Raw genomic sequence first — 17,959 nt, 5'->3', positions numbered from 1 at the left:
TGATATAAATTCTCTGAATATTATATGGAGAACCTTTAATCCATCTTCCGGGAGGTCGATTTAACTTTTACCACTTAGATAATGATTTTAATTGTGTGCACTACTGTGAGCAACCTTAGAGCCAAGCATGCACTGTACAATTAGATCTTTATCCCTTTAGTCCTTATGTGTCAACACTCACGCTCTGCACTGAGATGAGGTATTAGTGAGTGTTTCCACCACAAGTGTGTTGGGGCCCCTTCACTATTTCATGCCTGTGACCCGCAGACTCACTGCGAGGGATGACCCGAAACGAAACCCAGTAAGGCAGGTCAGATGTCTGCTTGACACACTCTCCGCAGGGGGGTGCAGGAGGACCAGGAGCTGGGTCAGAAAGTAAGCAGGTGGGATGATGCATGAGGAGGCACACCAGGCTTTATGAACAAAAGCTTCAACACACACAAACATAGTCAGTCTGGCATCCACTGGCCTTTTTTGTGCAATGCACCCGCGGTGACACAGGCTCATACATTTGTGTGTGGTTAAAAACGAGGTGTGATGCAATCCAACACAGCAGATGTTGTTTACAGAACTTTGTTTGTGGTGATCTCTCCGATATATCAAGAGTTGATGAATAAAGTGTATACCATAAACAAAATCAAATGATATTCAGGTTGTGTACTGTGTTATTCATACACTCTGTCACATTCATTGAATGTATTTTAACTCTAAATCTGTCCTTCTGTACACATTACATCTATTGCATCTGTCCATCCTGGAGAGGGATCCTCCTCTGTTGCTCCCCTGAAGGTTTCTTCCCTTTTTTCCCTGTGAAGGGTTGTTTGGGAGTTTTTCCTGATCCGATGTGAGGTTTTGGGGCAGGGATGTCTATGTGTACAGATTGTAAAGCACTCCGAGACAAATTTGTAATTTGTGAAATTGGGTTATACAAATAAGCTGAATTGAATTGAATTGTTAAATTAAGTGGTTTCTCTGAAGAACCATTGGGACAGCTACTGTAATGCATCCCATCATAACCATTATATATTTTTGCCGGAGTCCTAAAACCCGTAAATTAGTGTTTTTTTGTTTAATGGGCATTTTGTAAGAATACTGAAATAAGGTATCTCGTGAACACAAGCATAAGACATTGTATTGTTTTGTTCTGCAATATGAAATATGTCAGTAAATACCTCTCTTTTTAACTTTGAGGAGCCTTAAGATCTTTTAATGTTTTGTTCTACAATACATACGTATGACAACATCATTGTTGTCTAGGCTTATCCTCACGCTCATGGAACCGTGGTGCTGCTCAAGTAAAAAGTACTTACAGTCTCAACATGAAATAATTTAATGACTATCATTTAAAGTTGTTTATCTATGACTGAGCCAGGGTCACATTTGAACCCTATTGTGGGAAAATGCTTGTATTGGCAGGGCTGGTTTAGTGACCATGTCTTACATAAGATATTTGACCATGTACCCTTCGCAAATGTGTGTAGTGCATCTGTGTTGGTTTTCTTTGGCTACTAACAAGGTGAAGTTACAGAAGAACGTGGCCTGTTTTGTAACCGCTGCCCCTGAAACTTTTGTGTCTGTGGTAACATCAGTTGTATAAAACTGGCTGCTGTGATCTTCTAATAAGACCGATACAATTAGAAGTTGATGATCATATAATTACACCTCAATTTGATAGCAAGAACCTTTCAAAGTGATAATACAACATAATAAAACATGTAAATATCTTGACAGAAATCAAAGGTATATTTAAAATTCAGAATGAAGATAAAATGTGATACTGCTATTTCCCTCCTCGAGGGTTTTGTTCAATTCATACATGTCAAAGACAGTCACATGTTTGATTAGGTGAACAAATGGATTTTGGTTTTGTAACTCAAGGAAAGTTTGAACTTTTGCAACATCCTCTGGTTATTGAACCGGAGGATGTTGCAAAGAGCATAACATATTTGTACATTTTATATTTGAATTGGTGCAAATAATAAACAACTTGAGGTGATATTATGGTATTATTTAAAGCCAGGAAAGGCTGTTTTTGGTTTAGTTTCCAACATGTATGTGTCTCCAAAATATTGATCTTTGTACTTGTTTTAAAACTACCAAAAGCCGTGAGAAAGAAGCACCTGCTTAACCTCCACGCTGATATTTGCCAGTAGCTCATTGGACCAGGACAGAAATGAGTATAAATACTAATAGCAAGGCAGCAGCTGAGTGTGGGTTTTTCGAGAGAGAAATCATGAAGTTGTTGGTTCTGTTGTCACTGTTTGGGCTCGGCCTCGCACAGCACAATCCAAACATCAAGCATAGCAGGACTTCCATTGTGCACCTGTTTGAGTGGCGCTGGGCAGACATCGCTGCAGAGTGTGAGCGCTTCTTGGGTCCTAATGGCTTTGGTGGCGTTCAGGTATGTATGACTGAACACAGGATAGCCTCTTAGTCTAGAGAAGGAGGATCATCCCTTTTGCTTCTCTTTTGAAATAAGATGTTCATATTTGAGCTTGATGTTGGGTATACACTAGGTATACAGGTGAGTGTATGGCGCAGTAAAACACGGCATTCAAAAATGATAGTCAGTATATAGATATAATTCATTGTGTACTAAACTCTCAACCATAAAGCTGTAATTTGCCAAACATCATTTCATACTATAAATCGTTCAGATAAGTAACCAGGTGATTTCATGTTAATTACAAAGAAAATATGCAATTTTGCCCATGAAAAATCTTTATTCCAAACAAAATATTCATTTGGAAGAATAAACAAAATCAACATTAGTGAGGAAGATGAAAGTTGCCTGTCCTATTTGACTTTAAAGAGGTACTTTAGTGATTAGTATTGCACTTCCATGAAGTTGGAGGACTTGCAAGAAACCAATTTCTGAAAATTAAAAACTGAAGCATTAGAAACAGATATTAGTTTATAACTTTTTTTTAATGACTCATTTTTAATGAAGCTCTAAACACAATTTTCCCACAATGCACCTCTTTAGCCTATTTTATTACCCCCTGCCTCAAATAATCCGGATGTTATAATTTGTTCAGACTGAATAGTATTGTACAAAATTGCTATAGAGATGCTCTTTAATAACTGTATATAATACATGGCACACTCTATTATCTTCCCTCTGCAGACTATTTCTGTGGTAAAGACAATAATTACTGGCATGTTTTCTGTTTCTCAGATTTCCCCTCCAAATGAGCACATCGTGCTGGATAGTCCCTGGAGGCCCTGGTGGCAGAGATACCAGCCAGTCGGCTACAACCTGTGCTCCCGATCAGGCAATGAGAGCGAGCTGAGCGACATGATCACCAGATGCAACGACGTCGGGGTAAAGAGTGATTTAGTGAACAGTGTTCTTGTGGGTCGTAAATCTACAGCCATGTACAACACAATCTCAGCAGAAACAGATGCTTAATGCAACATTATCAAACTGTCCAGGAACTACTGCCAGCTGGCATTTGAGAACAATTTTTTTTAACAAAGAGCAACACTAATGAATGGATGCATTTGTCTTTATTTTAGACATTTAGCCATTGCTCTTTCATACATTATGTTATGCTTGTTCCTGGACTGCCAACATCACAATAAACCAATAGTGAGCAGGGCAGCTTTAACATATTCCTGTCCCCTGAGAAAGAAGTCGATGCATTGAAAGACAGAGTGAAAGTTAAGAGATGGAAGAGAGGTTTAGTTGCACCTTCAATCCTATATTCATCCACAACAGGTCAATATCTATGTGGACGCAGTCATCAACCACATGTGCGGCACCGGCGGTGGAGAGGGAACCCACTCTTCATGTGGAAGCTGGTTCAGTGCTGCCAGAAAGGACTTCCCCAGTATCCCCTTTACCCAGTCTGACTTCAATGACCACAAATGCAGGACTGGCAGTGGCAATATTGAGAACTATGGTGATGCCAATCAGGTAATGAATGCCACTGTGAAACCGCTTCTATTTGCAGCTTTTACATTTTACAGCACTTTTTCCTCCCATTAAAGGATCCATACAAGGAATTAAGTCAAAAGCCTCCACATTGACTTGTTGGACTTGGAGAAGTTTTAAAATAAGAATAAATAGCAATGTAAATGCTTATTTGCTGCTACAGGTGCGTGACTGTCGTCTGGTTAGTCTATTGGACCTCGCCTTGGAGAAAGATTATGTCAGGGACAAGGTGGCCGACTTCATGAACAAGCTGATTGACATGGGTGTGGCTGGATTCAGAGTGGATGCCTGCAAGCACATGTGGCCAGGTGACCTGTCTGCTGTTTACGGTCGTCTGCACAGCCTCAACACCAAGTGGTTCTCTGGTGGCTCCAGACCCTTCATCTTCCAAGAGGTAGGTTAAACAGACCATCAACCCCTCAACTTCCATTTTACTGTAGCATTCAGAACATATACTGTAGATGCATATATCATCATGTTGAGTGCCTACAGCTTGTTTTTCATAGTTGTGTGCGTGCTGCTATAAAAATAAAGGCTGCATGAACTTGTATTTACTTGGAAGACATGGCACCAGAAAAATACAATTTGCTGCCAATATATAACTTATTTGCATTCAAGTAAAACAACTGATATTCACATAACATGATGTTGTTTGATGAGAACTAACCCACGTGACCAATATGTATGAATGGTAGTGGAAAAACAGAAGTCAACAAAGGCGTGGGAAAATAAGTGCAGAAATCAAGATGACATGCACACTGGGAGCAGATGTTTGTATCCCCTAGTTGACCAACCCCTGCATAAATACAGGTACTTTAGAATGAAAGGATAAAGCAGAATGTGCTAAACCCAGTTAACAATGTTGGCTGCAAAAATAGCCTGTGACCTCAAAGAAGTGTGCTCTGTGTTCACTAACAACATAAACACACTTAAATATTTTTCTTGTAACTGCCGAGTCCCAAAAATGTTTTGATTTCCATTTTGTCAAATTACAAATGACAGATGCAGTGCAGTTAATCTTAATTAAGCACCAAGCTTTTTTTAGACCTCTGCTACAAAAATTGCATACCCAAACTAAAAAGGCTTTATCTCTGCAACCACTAGGGCTATTTTAATCATTTTTACATTTGTACATTTTATTCGTTTGTTCAGATGTGTACATATCAGTCTATATGTTAATAGGTAAGAGTAAATGAAGATGGCACACAGAAAAAATAAAAAAATGTCAGGTCCGAATTGAAAAAAAGCACTTTCAGGATGATTATATGTTTGGAATGAGGCAGTTGAAAGGTTTAAAACTGGCAAAAATCATATTAAAATATGTTAATATTCTCCCTGCAAAGCTTGACTTTGAAAAAGTGAAGCCGAACAAAGTTAGAGAGGTTTGAGTAAGAGAATCCAGGCGAGGTCTCCAAAACGGCCATTTTGGCAAATGTTGGTCAATTTTGGATTTGAATTTTCTCATGTAACAAACCATATATTTCACTTCTATGTTACTCATGATGTTCAATATATCCAAATACAGCATTCTACGACTTAAAAAAATAAATATATATACAGTATATACTGTATATATATTGTTCAATTACTAAAACTATATTTTTCTATAAAAAACAAGTACGCGCGGCTCAACTCAGCAGGGGATGGGTCAATTTCAGAAAACAACACATTCTTAAAAACGCCAGTCAGTAGAAATGATGGCTACCAATCTAGACTAGATTTACAACACTGGGAGCCAATAGAATCCTGAAAGGTGTCACAATGTGTGAAATATAAAATCCAATAGGCTGAAAGTACCTTCCTTACACATGTCACATGTTACCTCTGAATATCCAGAGGAGTTGAATGAGGCACAGGGTATAGGTAGAACATATATCAGTGTGGATTTACCAGGAAAATAGTGTTTTAATGGTCCTAATCAACAATGGTAAGACGAATTAGCAGATTAAAAGGATAAAGCGATTTATGTTTCTGTATTCGTTGGCTCATATCTGGCTGATGCTTTGGTGTAAAGGGATTTGGAAGACATGTGTCGAATCAGTGTTGAATGGATGTGCTTTTACCATCAGGCTTTGTCTGATAGCACCCAGCTAAGGGTCGCTGCTTCCGGAAACATGTTGAGTGGGCAGAATTATGATAATCATATCTTTATGAATATTTGATATTTCTGTCATAGTTTTTTTTAACCCTCCTGTCGCCTTAGGGTCATTTTGACCCGATTAAATATTTCACCCTCCTGTCGCTTTAGGGTCATTTTGACCCGATTCAATGTTTCACCCTCCTGTTACCTTTATATTTACTAACATATTTTACCCTTTGGGTTCAATTTGACGCCAGCAATTAAAACCTCCAGAAAATTATTAGAATGAATATTGTTTTCCAAGTTTAAGTGTGAGGCACTTTATGTTTGTTTGTTGACTACCGAAAGAACACCGACATTAAACATTGAATGGGGTCAAATTAATCCTAAAGGGCGACACGAGGGTGTAATATTGATTCGGGTCAAATTGACCCTAAGACAACACAAGGGTTAAATGGCTGACTGATTCTTGTAGCCCAGGTTCTGTTGTTTAGTTTGATGTGCAACATTAATATATGTGCTTGTGTCTTATAGCAATAAAGACCCAGACCCCATATGGGGTCTAAAAGTTTCCAAAACATCCACCTGAATAGTATGGACAATGTGGATAATGTTGTGATTTCCCTCTAGGTTATTGATTTGGGAGGAGAGCCAATCACGTCAAAAGAGTACTTCCATCTTGGAAGAGTGACTGAGTTCAAGTATGGAGCCAAACTGGGAGCTATCTTCAGAAAGTGGAATGGCGAGAAGCTGTCTTACACCAAGTATGTTTGTTACTGTTGGTGTGCCTAAGGCACTTATTAAAGTGATACACATTAGAATATTAATTTAACCATGACTTGGCTACACATGTATTGAGTCTAAAGATAGTTTCTATACTTATTAATTGTGCTTCAAGAGTCAAAACAATTTGTCATTGTTTAGAACTAGAAAATCTTAGAGTTACAGAATGAAATACTTTATATATTGTGTCCAAACGTGGGTGTTTTAGGATGGTACGCCTCATTAGTATCATTGTATTCTTGAGTGCAGGAACTGGGGAGAGGGATGGGGTTTCATGCCCAACGGCAATGCTCTCGTCTTCGTTGACAACCACGACAACCAGAGAGGCCATGGTGCTGGTGGTGCAGCTATCGCTACCTTCTGGGACTCCAGGCTCCACAAGATGGCAGTCGGCTACATGCTGGCCCACCCTTACGGTGTAACCAGGGTGATGTCTAGCTTCCGCTGGAACCGCCACATTGTCAATGGAAAGGTAGATTTGAAGGGTCTTTTACCTCCGAATAATTATTCAATGTGATGTATAGTGTAAATATATTTTGGTAAACTCATTGATTTGTCTTTTATTTTGTAGGATCAGAATGACTGGGAGGGGCCCCCTAGCCATGGTGATGGATCCACCAAGTCTGTTCCCATCAACGCTGACCAGACTTGTGGAGATGGATGGGTGTGTGAGCACAGATGGCGTCAGATCAAGTGAGTCCTCAGAAAGCTAGAGACTGGGAACTGTTGAATACCCACGTAACATAAGTCACTTCTGCTTTGTCATATGGATGTGAAAACTATGTACGTTATGTTATGATTTGGATTTATCCATATCGCTCCTTTTAGGAACATGGTTATTTTCAGCAACGTGGTCAATGGACAGCCTCATTCCAACTGGTGGGACAACCAGGGCAACCAGGTGGCATTTGGACGTGGTAATCGTGGTTTCATCGTCTTCAACAATGATGACTGGTAATAATTATTTGTTAAGCACACCATGTGGCACTGACACAATAATAATTCCCCTCTTAACCCTTGTGTTGCCTTCGGGTCAATTTGACCCGATTCAATGTTTCACCCTCCTGTCGCCTTCGGGTCAATATGACCCGATTCAATGTTTAAAACAAGTAATAGCCAGATTTAACAAATGTATAGGATGATATGTAACTGTCATAAACAGTTCATTGGATTATTATGTCTTCACATACTGTTGGCTTTAAAATCACAATATTTATACCATTTAAAAATGTCCGACCAACTAGAAGCATATAGGTGAACATTAAACCTACAACAAATAATAGAATATTTTAACATGGTGGTGGTTGGTTTGGTTTCTCCCATCACATCATACTGCCTCTCTCCTCCTACGTGATATCCAAGTAGCTTACACCTTCTGCTTGGATGCAGTTTTAATAGAAAATACAGCAACAAAAGGCGGCAATAACCTCTGGTGGTTTTAAACACAATATTTACCTTGCCTTCACCTTCAGGGACCTGGATGTGACCCTGAACACTGGCATGCCCGGTGGCACCTACTGTGATGTCATTTCTGGTCAGAAGGAGGGAAGTGGGTGCACAGGGAAGCAGATCCATGTTGGCGGTGATGGACGCGCCCACTTCAAGATCAGCAACAGAGACGACGACCCCTTTGTTGCTATCCACGCTGACTCCAAGCTGTAAAAATCATATACAATTGTGGCAGCGGGGGGTGTTAAGGCTCGGCTGCAGAGTGGGTGGAGCGGGGGTGTGGTTCAGGGAACGGTGTCTGATTATCATCAGCTGGACTGATTGGTAATCAGATTGGTAATCAGTCCAGCTGATGACGATCTGTGTTGGTGATCTGAGTTTGTCTCCATAAAGGAGCTGGACAGAGAGGAGCGAGGAGAGCGGAGACACAGTCTGATCTTGGAATAAACCTTGTTACCGAATATCCCTCTGGCTACCTGTTGCTCATTGGTGCTTTAGGGGGGAACCTACTAGTGACGGCGACACACCTGTCACAACAATAAATCAGATTTTAATAAAAACTTATCTTTTGACATTTTGATTTTCCTGTCTATGTGTTTAACATATTTAAATCCTATTTGTGTAGGGTGTTAACACAGTCTGGTGCATATGTGGTCTGTCGCTGGCCTGTTAAAGGTCACTGCCAACTGTAGGACAGTCATATGTTTGGATAATTTACTAAACGCAGTCTCAAGAAGTGATGAATCACGTCACATCCGTTCAGTTAATCATGTGTCTTTTTTTATGTGAAAAGTAGTTTCAGATTCTTAGTGTGTGTGTACATATGTATGAGATATTTCCTCCAGTTAAACTATTATTGTTAAGGTTTGTTGGTGGGACCAGCATAAAACTTGACTTTTTGTTTAATAAAAAACAACAGAGAAAGCTGCCATATTTATTAGAAATGTACCACACTAGGTCAAGTAAAAGATTTATTCCAGCTGTAATATAAAGATATTTCACCATACCACCGGGGACAAACTATCACCTTAACAGCCTTTGTCGATGGCAGGAAGGTTCTTGACAATAACAGCTTTCAGTTTCTTCAACAGCCAAAAGTCTGCAGGTCTATTTGTTTTGTGTTTGAATGAGCGAGTCCTTCTGTATCTGTGCATCTCTGTTGAAGCGGTCTGCAGCGTGACTTCATGGCACTTTTATAGAATAGTTCACATCGTCAGTCAAAGACGACCCTCTCATTTCATTACCGACTGCAAACTGAGCAATATCTTAGGTTTTATTAACGGTGTGAAGTCAAATATCCAAGAGGAACACGTTTAATTTTAACTTTTTTTATAAAAATAACGACAAAGCAAGTATTTCACCAAATATATCGAAATTTAGCAGAAGCACCCGGTGCCGCCTGCAAATGGTATATATTTTTCTTTTAGAAGAAATATAAAAAAGCTATAGAAGTGAATTTAATATGACCAAACATCTAGAATAATTAAATGATAAAACCTTTTTTTGTAAAAGACCTAAATAGTTGGTTGTCAACCTCAAATTATATACTCTTTTTTTTAAAGTAATGGCAGCCATTGTGTCATTTCAGCACATTTAGTTTTTAGTTAGATTTTGGTGCAACTGGGATTGAAAATTAAAGAAAAGAAAAATTAAGAAACCTCATTATTATGTTTATTTCTACATTGTATCTGAATAGGGTTTTACTGAAGAAGGGGGGCGGGGCTCCGCTCTGTCTCCATCTTGTCATTCTGACTACCATATGGTTTCACTTGGCCTTCGGGTTACATTCAAAGTGTACTCTATGCTTCAGTAGTGCAAACAATTGCCTTACAACTGTGCGTAGGAAATGGGACATTGATAGATTAACCGGAAAAAAAAAATTCTTTGGAAATAGCATGATTAAACTGTTGAATTTATTAAATTGAAGCAATCCTTAATTGTTTGATTAAGAGATATCTTTACCATGTCATATTCTACTTTAGTACACTTAAGACATTACCGGCACATCTGCAGTAAGATGGAGATAAACATTGAATACTGCTACTGCTAAGTATTTGTCTTGGGTGGAAAACTAATACATTTTGGTAGTTTACTTGTCTTTGTGGAGATGACCAGTCACTCCCTCCTGAGTGGGAAAAAACTCAAATTCATGGATGCAAATTCAGAACGAGAACAAATAAAAATCTGATAAAATTGAAAAGCTTGTTGTGCAATTAAAAATTGTATCACTGACTTTATTTGTCAAATGCAAGAGCAACATACATGTATCACCCATATGTAAGAAATCTGTTCTTCTAATCTGCTCATAGCCGGCACAACACACTTTCTGATGATTTGGTTTAACAATCATCTGTTCAAAAGTTGCGACTCTCAAACTTCTGTTATGCTGCCATCCTTATCGGTAAAAGTCCGAAACTTTGAACACTGACGGACAGCTTACAAAGAGATACAGCATGACATCTAATAATGACCAGAACAGTGATTTACTTCAAACTATTTCTGAAAGTAGGGTGGAGTCACACTGAAAGATTGAAATACTTTGTCATATAAAGCGTTTACTAATCAATGTGCCCTTAGTTAACAGTAAACTAGACTAAATAGTTCTCTTCATGTAATGTATTCTAAGTATTAAGAGCAGTGGGCTGCTGTAAAGCATCTATAGAGGGTTCAGTGGCCAGCATAAAGACATGTGGACAGGAGATGACAGGGATCCAAGCAGCAACGTTGGGATTAACGACCCACATTACTAACCCCTGAGTTTAAATTGAACAGTACTGTTCATTAGCTTTCAGATTAAACACATGGTTTTGGTTTTGTAAAATAAATCACAGCTATATGCACACCGCTTCAAGTTATGATTGGATAACCGCTGGTCAGGGAGTGGTCTAGTAAACAGTCTATTGATACAGGTGATGATGAAAAAGAAATAGCTAAATTATTATATGATTAGATTTGTTTTAGTGATTTTTGTCAGTGTCCTGAACAAGACATGTGATGCCTGTGAGTGTTCTTCCTGCATTGTGTACTTCTCCTCCACTGGGACGACTCTTGGCCATCCCACTGCAGCCATTCGCCTGAGGGCAACGCCGGCATCCGTCATTAAGGCGGTGTTGGGGCCCAGGGGGGCAATGAGCGAACTCTCCACCCGAAGTTCCTCCCTCTATCTGCCTGTCTACCTACCATCGCCCTCACTTTCTCCCTGTCTCCACATTCCCAGCCCACCTGCATAGTGATCGTCCCCATCGTCAGCAGCTCTGGACCAGTGACACTGGAGTGCCAGCCACCAGCCTGCCAGGATGTTCACCCATTCTCGATCGTCATGGCAACGTGACCCATGAGCAAAGTAAAGGTGGTAAATTCTTTAATGCCTCATGGAAAGAGTAAGACAAAATGCTGGGAAAAAAAATCATCTGAGGAACTTCACACCTGCGTTCCCCTCACTGCCGTCTCATGAGCTTCCTCTAAAGTTGTGAATTGCTCTTTAATTTTACAACACTGCACGGCAGGTGATGAATCTTTGCTCACAAGGATGTGCGAGCGTGAATGTCAAAGTGACAGATGGTGCCGTAAAAGGACGGAAGGAGACCTTAATGTTGGACTAGGCTCAACATATTGCGACTGTTAAATTATTGACCTTCTCTCCATCTTTAGGTCCGGCAGCTGTGAGGGCCTGTACCTTCCGATTAGCCGCAGAGACGTCAGTGGAGCAGACCAGGGTCTTGGGTCCTGTCATCCTCACTGATGCTTTGTGACATGGCTGTCAACGGTGTCCCCATCCTGTTTCATACTTCATATGGTGCACCAGACCTGCCTGTCACATCACCCAAGGAGAAAGACAGTCATCAACTTAAATATGAAGCAACTGAGGTTTTTTTTAGCTATTCAGATGTCTCTCTCTCACTCTGCTCCGAGGAAGCCAAGAAAACAGTATTCAGGAGGTTCAGTTAAGGAATAGAGGGGCTTTTCAATATTGTCAAATAGGCTATACTAAAGATTATAATACATTACAAAATTAATTTTCTATCCTTAACAGTCACATTGCTGTTGGAACATTGGGTGTTTGTGATTGCAGTAATCATGAATTGAATAAACCATGACTCCAATAAGCCATGTGGTTACCTGGGTAACATTCAGCTTCATATCACATGGGGGCAGTATTGACGCAAGAACTATGAAACAGAAGTTTTTCCGAAACAGATTTGAACAGGTCCATGAGGCATTCTGCTCTGAGTGATATGTATTTCCTATAACTGTTTGAAATGCAATGGAGAATTATTCAAGATGTGAAAAGAATTCACGACTGATGTTTAATTCTATGAATTGAGCATGAATTATATATATCTTCGATGACAGTGTAAAAGAGGTGAATGATGTATGAGCGTATTGTTCATACAAACGTAATAAATGCAGAACTGCATACTGTTGGGCTGTCCGTGTTTACTCCTATAGCTAATACAGACCCTGCGTTCCTTGCCCACTAATGGGAGCAGTCCATTGTTTCTTTGAATAATATTAACATAACATTGTTCAAAGAATCATTCTGACAAAGTGCAGAAAGGTATTGATCCCATGCTCTCAACAGGATTTTCAATCCATTTTCTGGTCACAGTCGAGTCCTTCCAGCTTCCCCGCCCTGTAGCTGTGTAGTGGCCCTTTCAAAATGCCCACATGCTGGTAAACTTGTAGAAATAGGCCTGTTCACACCTGTCTTTGCATCTTTATATTATACGTACTGTGTTATATCCAGTGAGCATTGTTTTAGTCTGTTTATATTGTATTTTAATATTTTCATACCACCCTTTTCGTCAGGTATTTTAAAAAAGAAAAGAAAAAGGTCTTTAAATGTTAAAGATATACATTTTACCTTTATATGAAGGAAACTGAAATGAAAGAAGGATTTTATTAGAAAACATGTAATTAGCACATTCCTAAAGAAACTGAAGTATCATATATGTTTCATATCTGCACTCAGAGGCACATTTGTAATTTGTGAGAATGGGCTATACAAATAAACTGAATTGAATTGAACATATACTGAACACATCTCAAAATAATCTTGGCAATCACATACCATTAAATACAAACAATTATAATAATTTAGTCAAATGAATAGATTGTTTATGAATAGAATCATTCAGAATTTTTTTTCACTTTCCAATTTAATGACATGAAATAGAAAAGAAAATAGCATGACATTCTAATGATACATTAGCACATTGGTCTGTGTCAGTTACCCTTTTCCAACACCTTTGCTGTCCTTGTAGTGAGTTTATTCATACCCCCCACCAACAGATTATACAGCAGCACACCGAGCAACGGGAAGGTTGGCTTTTTGTATCCTCATACATTTCTCTGCTTCAGTCTTTAATGATATCATTTCCTGGCTAAGTCATCTTTTCTAGCTGGCACCCCACAGGGTGGCCAATATTTAGTGTGTGGATGTGTGTGGTCTGTACCCCAGGCTTCCAAAATGTAGAGTGTGACAAGCCCTACTTAGCCCTAAATCTTATACCCAGAATCTAATATGAAACTAAAATACTACTCTGTGAAACGAGCGCCCAGCACAACTTTGAAATTGATAATTGAGACAAACTCATTCAGTCGCGGCTCATTTAATGTAATGAGCAAAGTGAGCTGTTCAATTTGCATACTGATAAGATGCCTCCATCAGGATACATAGCCCCCTCCCATAGATATTCACGGCTTTACTTTACAAACACACTCTGAGAAGTGCAGACTAAGGCTTTCAATTAGGCCATTGCCAGGTCTTAATCACCTCAGAAACAAATTGGGCAGTGGGTCAACAGCTTCCAGAGTCATGGTGCCAATGGAAGTGGCCTAGATACCTAGATACCGGGTTTTATACCAATCAAAAAGAAAAGCACATTTGGTCTTGGCAGATTTCTTCCTAAAGAAAATCCTTTCTATTTCAGCACTATTTATATTTCATGTGTTGGCTTTGGGATCTTATGTGATGACCCCTTTCAGCTGTTGCCCTTGTGCTTTCTTTATTGATCCCTGTTATTGCAATGGAAGTCCCCTGCTGCCAATGTTTGCTCCCTTAAATTCTCTCCCCGTTCCAGCAGATTCCAATTGCACAGGTGCTCTCTGCCTGGCTGTTTGTCCTGCACATGGGAGCAGAGACGAAAACAGTGATGGCACCAGAGCTGGCTCGTCTGAATCACATGTTTGTGCAGAGGCTACAAGCACTGCTGGAAGAATTGGACCGGTGACGCAGCCCAACGGCCCGGTTCCAGAACCGACAGGCCCGTGGAGCAAGACTTTTTGAAAGGGAGCAGATGGTGACATGAATAGTGCAGCAGGTCCTTTCCACCCCCGCCCATTGCTTTGCGTGCAGCAACATTACTTCAACAAACGCTTCTCATAATTGATGTGTTGGAATGGCCCCATCATCACCGGGTTTTGCAGAGTGGCAGAATCATCAAGGTCATTACTGCTACTCTGACATGTGTATGGACTTCCAGAAACTTCTTGGAGACGATGACACATACCAGATTTGTCTGTCAGTGTGAGTATATACTGTAGCACTGCTTCGAAAGATGGAGTATATTGAAACTGTATTTTGTTTATCGGACAAATCGGAGGTATCTCATTAAGGCTTCATCTTTATCTCACATTTTCTGTCCATAATATGTTCACCTCATGGCGGGCGATTCAGAAACACTTTTCTCACCTAATTCCCCTATCTACCAGGCGTTGGAGGAGGAGGGGGGGGGGGGGGGGGCACAGAGACACTTTAATTATACATGCCAGCCCTGAGCAACACATAGCATTAAAGTTGCATGGCTGCGTATGTTCACTGAAAGCATTTAATGGCTGGGAGAAAAATGTGCCACCTGTCAAAAGTAGCACAGAGAATGTTAGTGATGATTTAAATATTCAGTGTTAAAAAGGATTAAAAATAAAAGTTAGATGTGTATTACAAAAATAATATTGACACTGCAGTTGGCAAAATAATAATATTACACATTACATACATTGCAAACGTGTGTTAGAAAACATGTTTTGTTGTTGTCAATCACATAAATGTGTATAGCAGATTGAGCCAAGATTGATGGTTGTTTGGTCTAATTTGACTGCATGCAGAATGTAAAAAAAATCTCTATTTTGATAGAGAGCCATGAAATGTGGCACAGACATGGCAATAACTTTACTGACAACTTAAGTAATCAAGTTACACCATCAGGTCAACATTTTTTTTCGTCCATGACTAAATACCTACATTAAATGCAATTCCCATCAGCGTCAGCTTTACGTTGTGTTTATCTTCATAAATATGACAGTGATATCCTCTCATATAACTCTTGGCTAAAAGGAAAATACGTGTTCAAGTATTCCTTTAAGAAACTCAGGCTTACGCTTTACTTCTCCTTCTGTATAATTTACTCTGCCATCCCATGTCCTCCTCAACTTGTTTTTTTCTTTACCTTTTTATGTGCAGGGTGTAGCAAGACGGGTCCATTGGTCACCATATTTGTTATGACTACAGTTCACTGTATGACTGAATGTGTTTCCTGTATGCTTGCCATGAAACTTGAATTAGCATGCTTCCCTGCCAACACAGTTCATTATTGTTGTTGTTAACTTGTCAGTCACAATGCACCCCCCCCCCCCCCCCAACAATGACCAAACTATGGGCTGCGAACATGTAAACCCAAGGGAAGATGTCACGTTTCCCATGGATGTTAATGCACTTCTCTGGATTTTAATCTGCATAGAGGAACACAACAACAGGCCACCGGCTTCTCCAAGGTGAAACACAAGTGTTATTTTATTTATACCCTACCCATCTCCCACCATCCCCTCCTTCTTTGTCTCCTCTCCCTAGGGAGCCAGACCGCTGTGCCCCAGAAAGCTGACATGACCAGGCGAAGGGGAGCGGGAGCAAGGTGGGAGACAGGCAGCTCCATGGTCACCCAGACAGAGGCAGCACTGAACACAAGCAGTAATACTCATCCTCTGCAACAACACTTTCTCCCAGCACTCGCTTGACCTTCAGAGACAGCGAGAGGGTTTGGTGGGTGAGTACCGACTGAGAAAAGAGTAAAATCTTTGTTTGAGGGGTTAAGGGCGTGGCTAAAGCTATTTTAAAGTTGGGTATATGTTGATGATTATGGTGAGTGCAATGGTCAGGAGCTTAAATGCAGGTTATTCTGGCTGTGCTTTAAAAGTGAAGATACAAAAGTAGGTCATTTTTAAATGTATGTTTTTCTCAATATACAGTATATTACGGAATAGGTATTTTCCTCCCTTCTTTCTGTGAGCCGCTCCCCGTTCTGCCGATGAGTGATTGGCTGAGAGCAACGACAGCTGTCCGGCACACTAACCCTGTTAGGTCAATGCACTCTGACAGCTAGCTGACACCCCAATTTCCGGATGAGCTGCCTACTGTGCGCTGTCTTTTACGGTAAGCTGAAGACATCTTCCTCACCACCCTCCCCATTCCTCCTCCTGCTTAATTTCTTTCCATTACTTGTCATCTGAGTACGCGGTTGTTCACTTTGTTGTGTCAGCAGATGAAGAGGGGGTTAATGACTGGGGGCTGTGAGTGCCTCAGTGCACCCCCGCCTTGCAGGACATGTAACTTCAGAGTAGCTATAATGGATTAAATGAAGAGGGATGGAGAGAGTGGTAGATGTCTTTTGTCTTTGCATGTGTGAAAGCCATTTGCAGGTTCTTCAAACTGTTGTTGTGCATGTTTTTTGTATCTTCTTTCCTTGTGGTGAGACCAAGGTAATATCTCAAATAGGCACATTTGTGAATAATAATTCTACATTGTGTTAGTATGTATACAAGAAAGGCATTAAATATATATTAAATGTATTTAATGTGAATGTGACATATTAAAAATCCAAAAAGTATTTTGCCATAACCATGCATAGTAACAACTATTTCCTCACTTAACCAATCTAACAATAATATAAGTACTTTAGAAGCCACTACGATGGTAATGTAAAACATGTGAAAGCCTCTCGCTCCCTATGTAGATATGAAGGGCTCATTCTAAGCTAGTGGAAATACAATGATTCTTAGTTTCAGGTGATGATACACAAATGAAAACATATTTATTAATATTATATTCCATTTCTACAAATGAATCACCTGCAAGGCTACACACTGTACCTTTAAGAAACAGGAAGAAGGTAATATCTCAAATAGGCATATTTGTGAATAATAAATCTACATTGTGTTAGTATGTATACAAGAAAGGCATTAAATATATATTAAATGTATTTAATGTGAATGTGACGTATTACAAATCCAAAAAGTATTTTGCCATAACCATGCATAGTAACGACTATTTCCTCACTTAACCAATCTAACAATAATATAAGTACTTTAGAAGCCACTACGATGGTAATGTAAAACATGTGAAAGCCTCTCGCTCCCTATGTAGATATGAAGGGCTCATTCTAAGCTAGTGGAAATACAATGATTCTTAGTTTCAGGTGATGATACACAAATGAAAACATATTTATTAATATTATATTCCATTTCTACAAATGAATCACCTGCAAGGCTACACACTGTACCTTTAAGAAACAGGAAGAATGTCTCTGTCTCAGACAGCTTTAGTTGCAAGGTTGCTTATATAATCAGTGGCTAAATGTCAGGGTCTTCCAAGTTATTTCAGAGAAATTCTGTAAATAAAATATAAAATGACACAAACTTATTTCTGCTGTTTTCTG

At 39.7% G+C, this 17,959-nt stretch overlaps 1 protein-coding gene across 1 annotated transcript; it reads left to right on the top strand.

Annotated features, from left to right (window-relative positions):
• Positions 1–2,233: 2,233 nt before the first annotated feature.
• On the top strand, positions 2,234–8,462 carry amy2a (amylase alpha 2A). The gene is made up of 9 exons (XM_056421162.1): positions 2,234–2,401; positions 3,179–3,325; positions 3,722–3,919; positions 4,101–4,331; positions 6,648–6,781; positions 7,050–7,272; positions 7,372–7,493; positions 7,629–7,754; positions 8,273–8,462. Exons 1-9 carry the CDS (start codon positions 2,234–2,236, stop codon positions 8,460–8,462), a joined length of 1,539 nt encoding a protein of 512 aa, XP_056277137.1.
• Positions 8,463–17,959: the final 9,497 nt, after the last annotated feature.

This window comes from Pseudoliparis swirei, chromosome 8, assembly GCF_029220125.1.
Source record: "Pseudoliparis swirei isolate HS2019 ecotype Mariana Trench chromosome 8, NWPU_hadal_v1, whole genome shotgun sequence".
Lineage (NCBI taxonomy): Eukaryota > Metazoa > Chordata > Actinopteri > Perciformes > Liparidae > Pseudoliparis > Pseudoliparis swirei.
The sequence above is the reverse complement of the archived record's forward strand: the minus strand, read 5'-3'. Positions and strand labels throughout refer to the sequence as shown.

Bases quoted from the DNA above. Each gene is read 5' to 3' on its own strand.
- amy2a (XM_056421162.1), top strand. From the start codon at position 2,234: ATGAAGTTGTTGGTTCTGTTGTCACTGTTTGGGCTCGGCCTCGCACAG. The intron at 2,402-3,178 runs GTATGTATGACT...TCTGTTTCTCAG, and splicing joins ATGGCTTTGGTGGCGTTCAG to ATTTCCCCTCCAAATGAGCA. The intron at 3,326-3,721 runs GTAAAGAGTGAT...CATCCACAACAG, and splicing joins CCAGATGCAACGACGTCGGG to GTCAATATCTATGTGGACGC.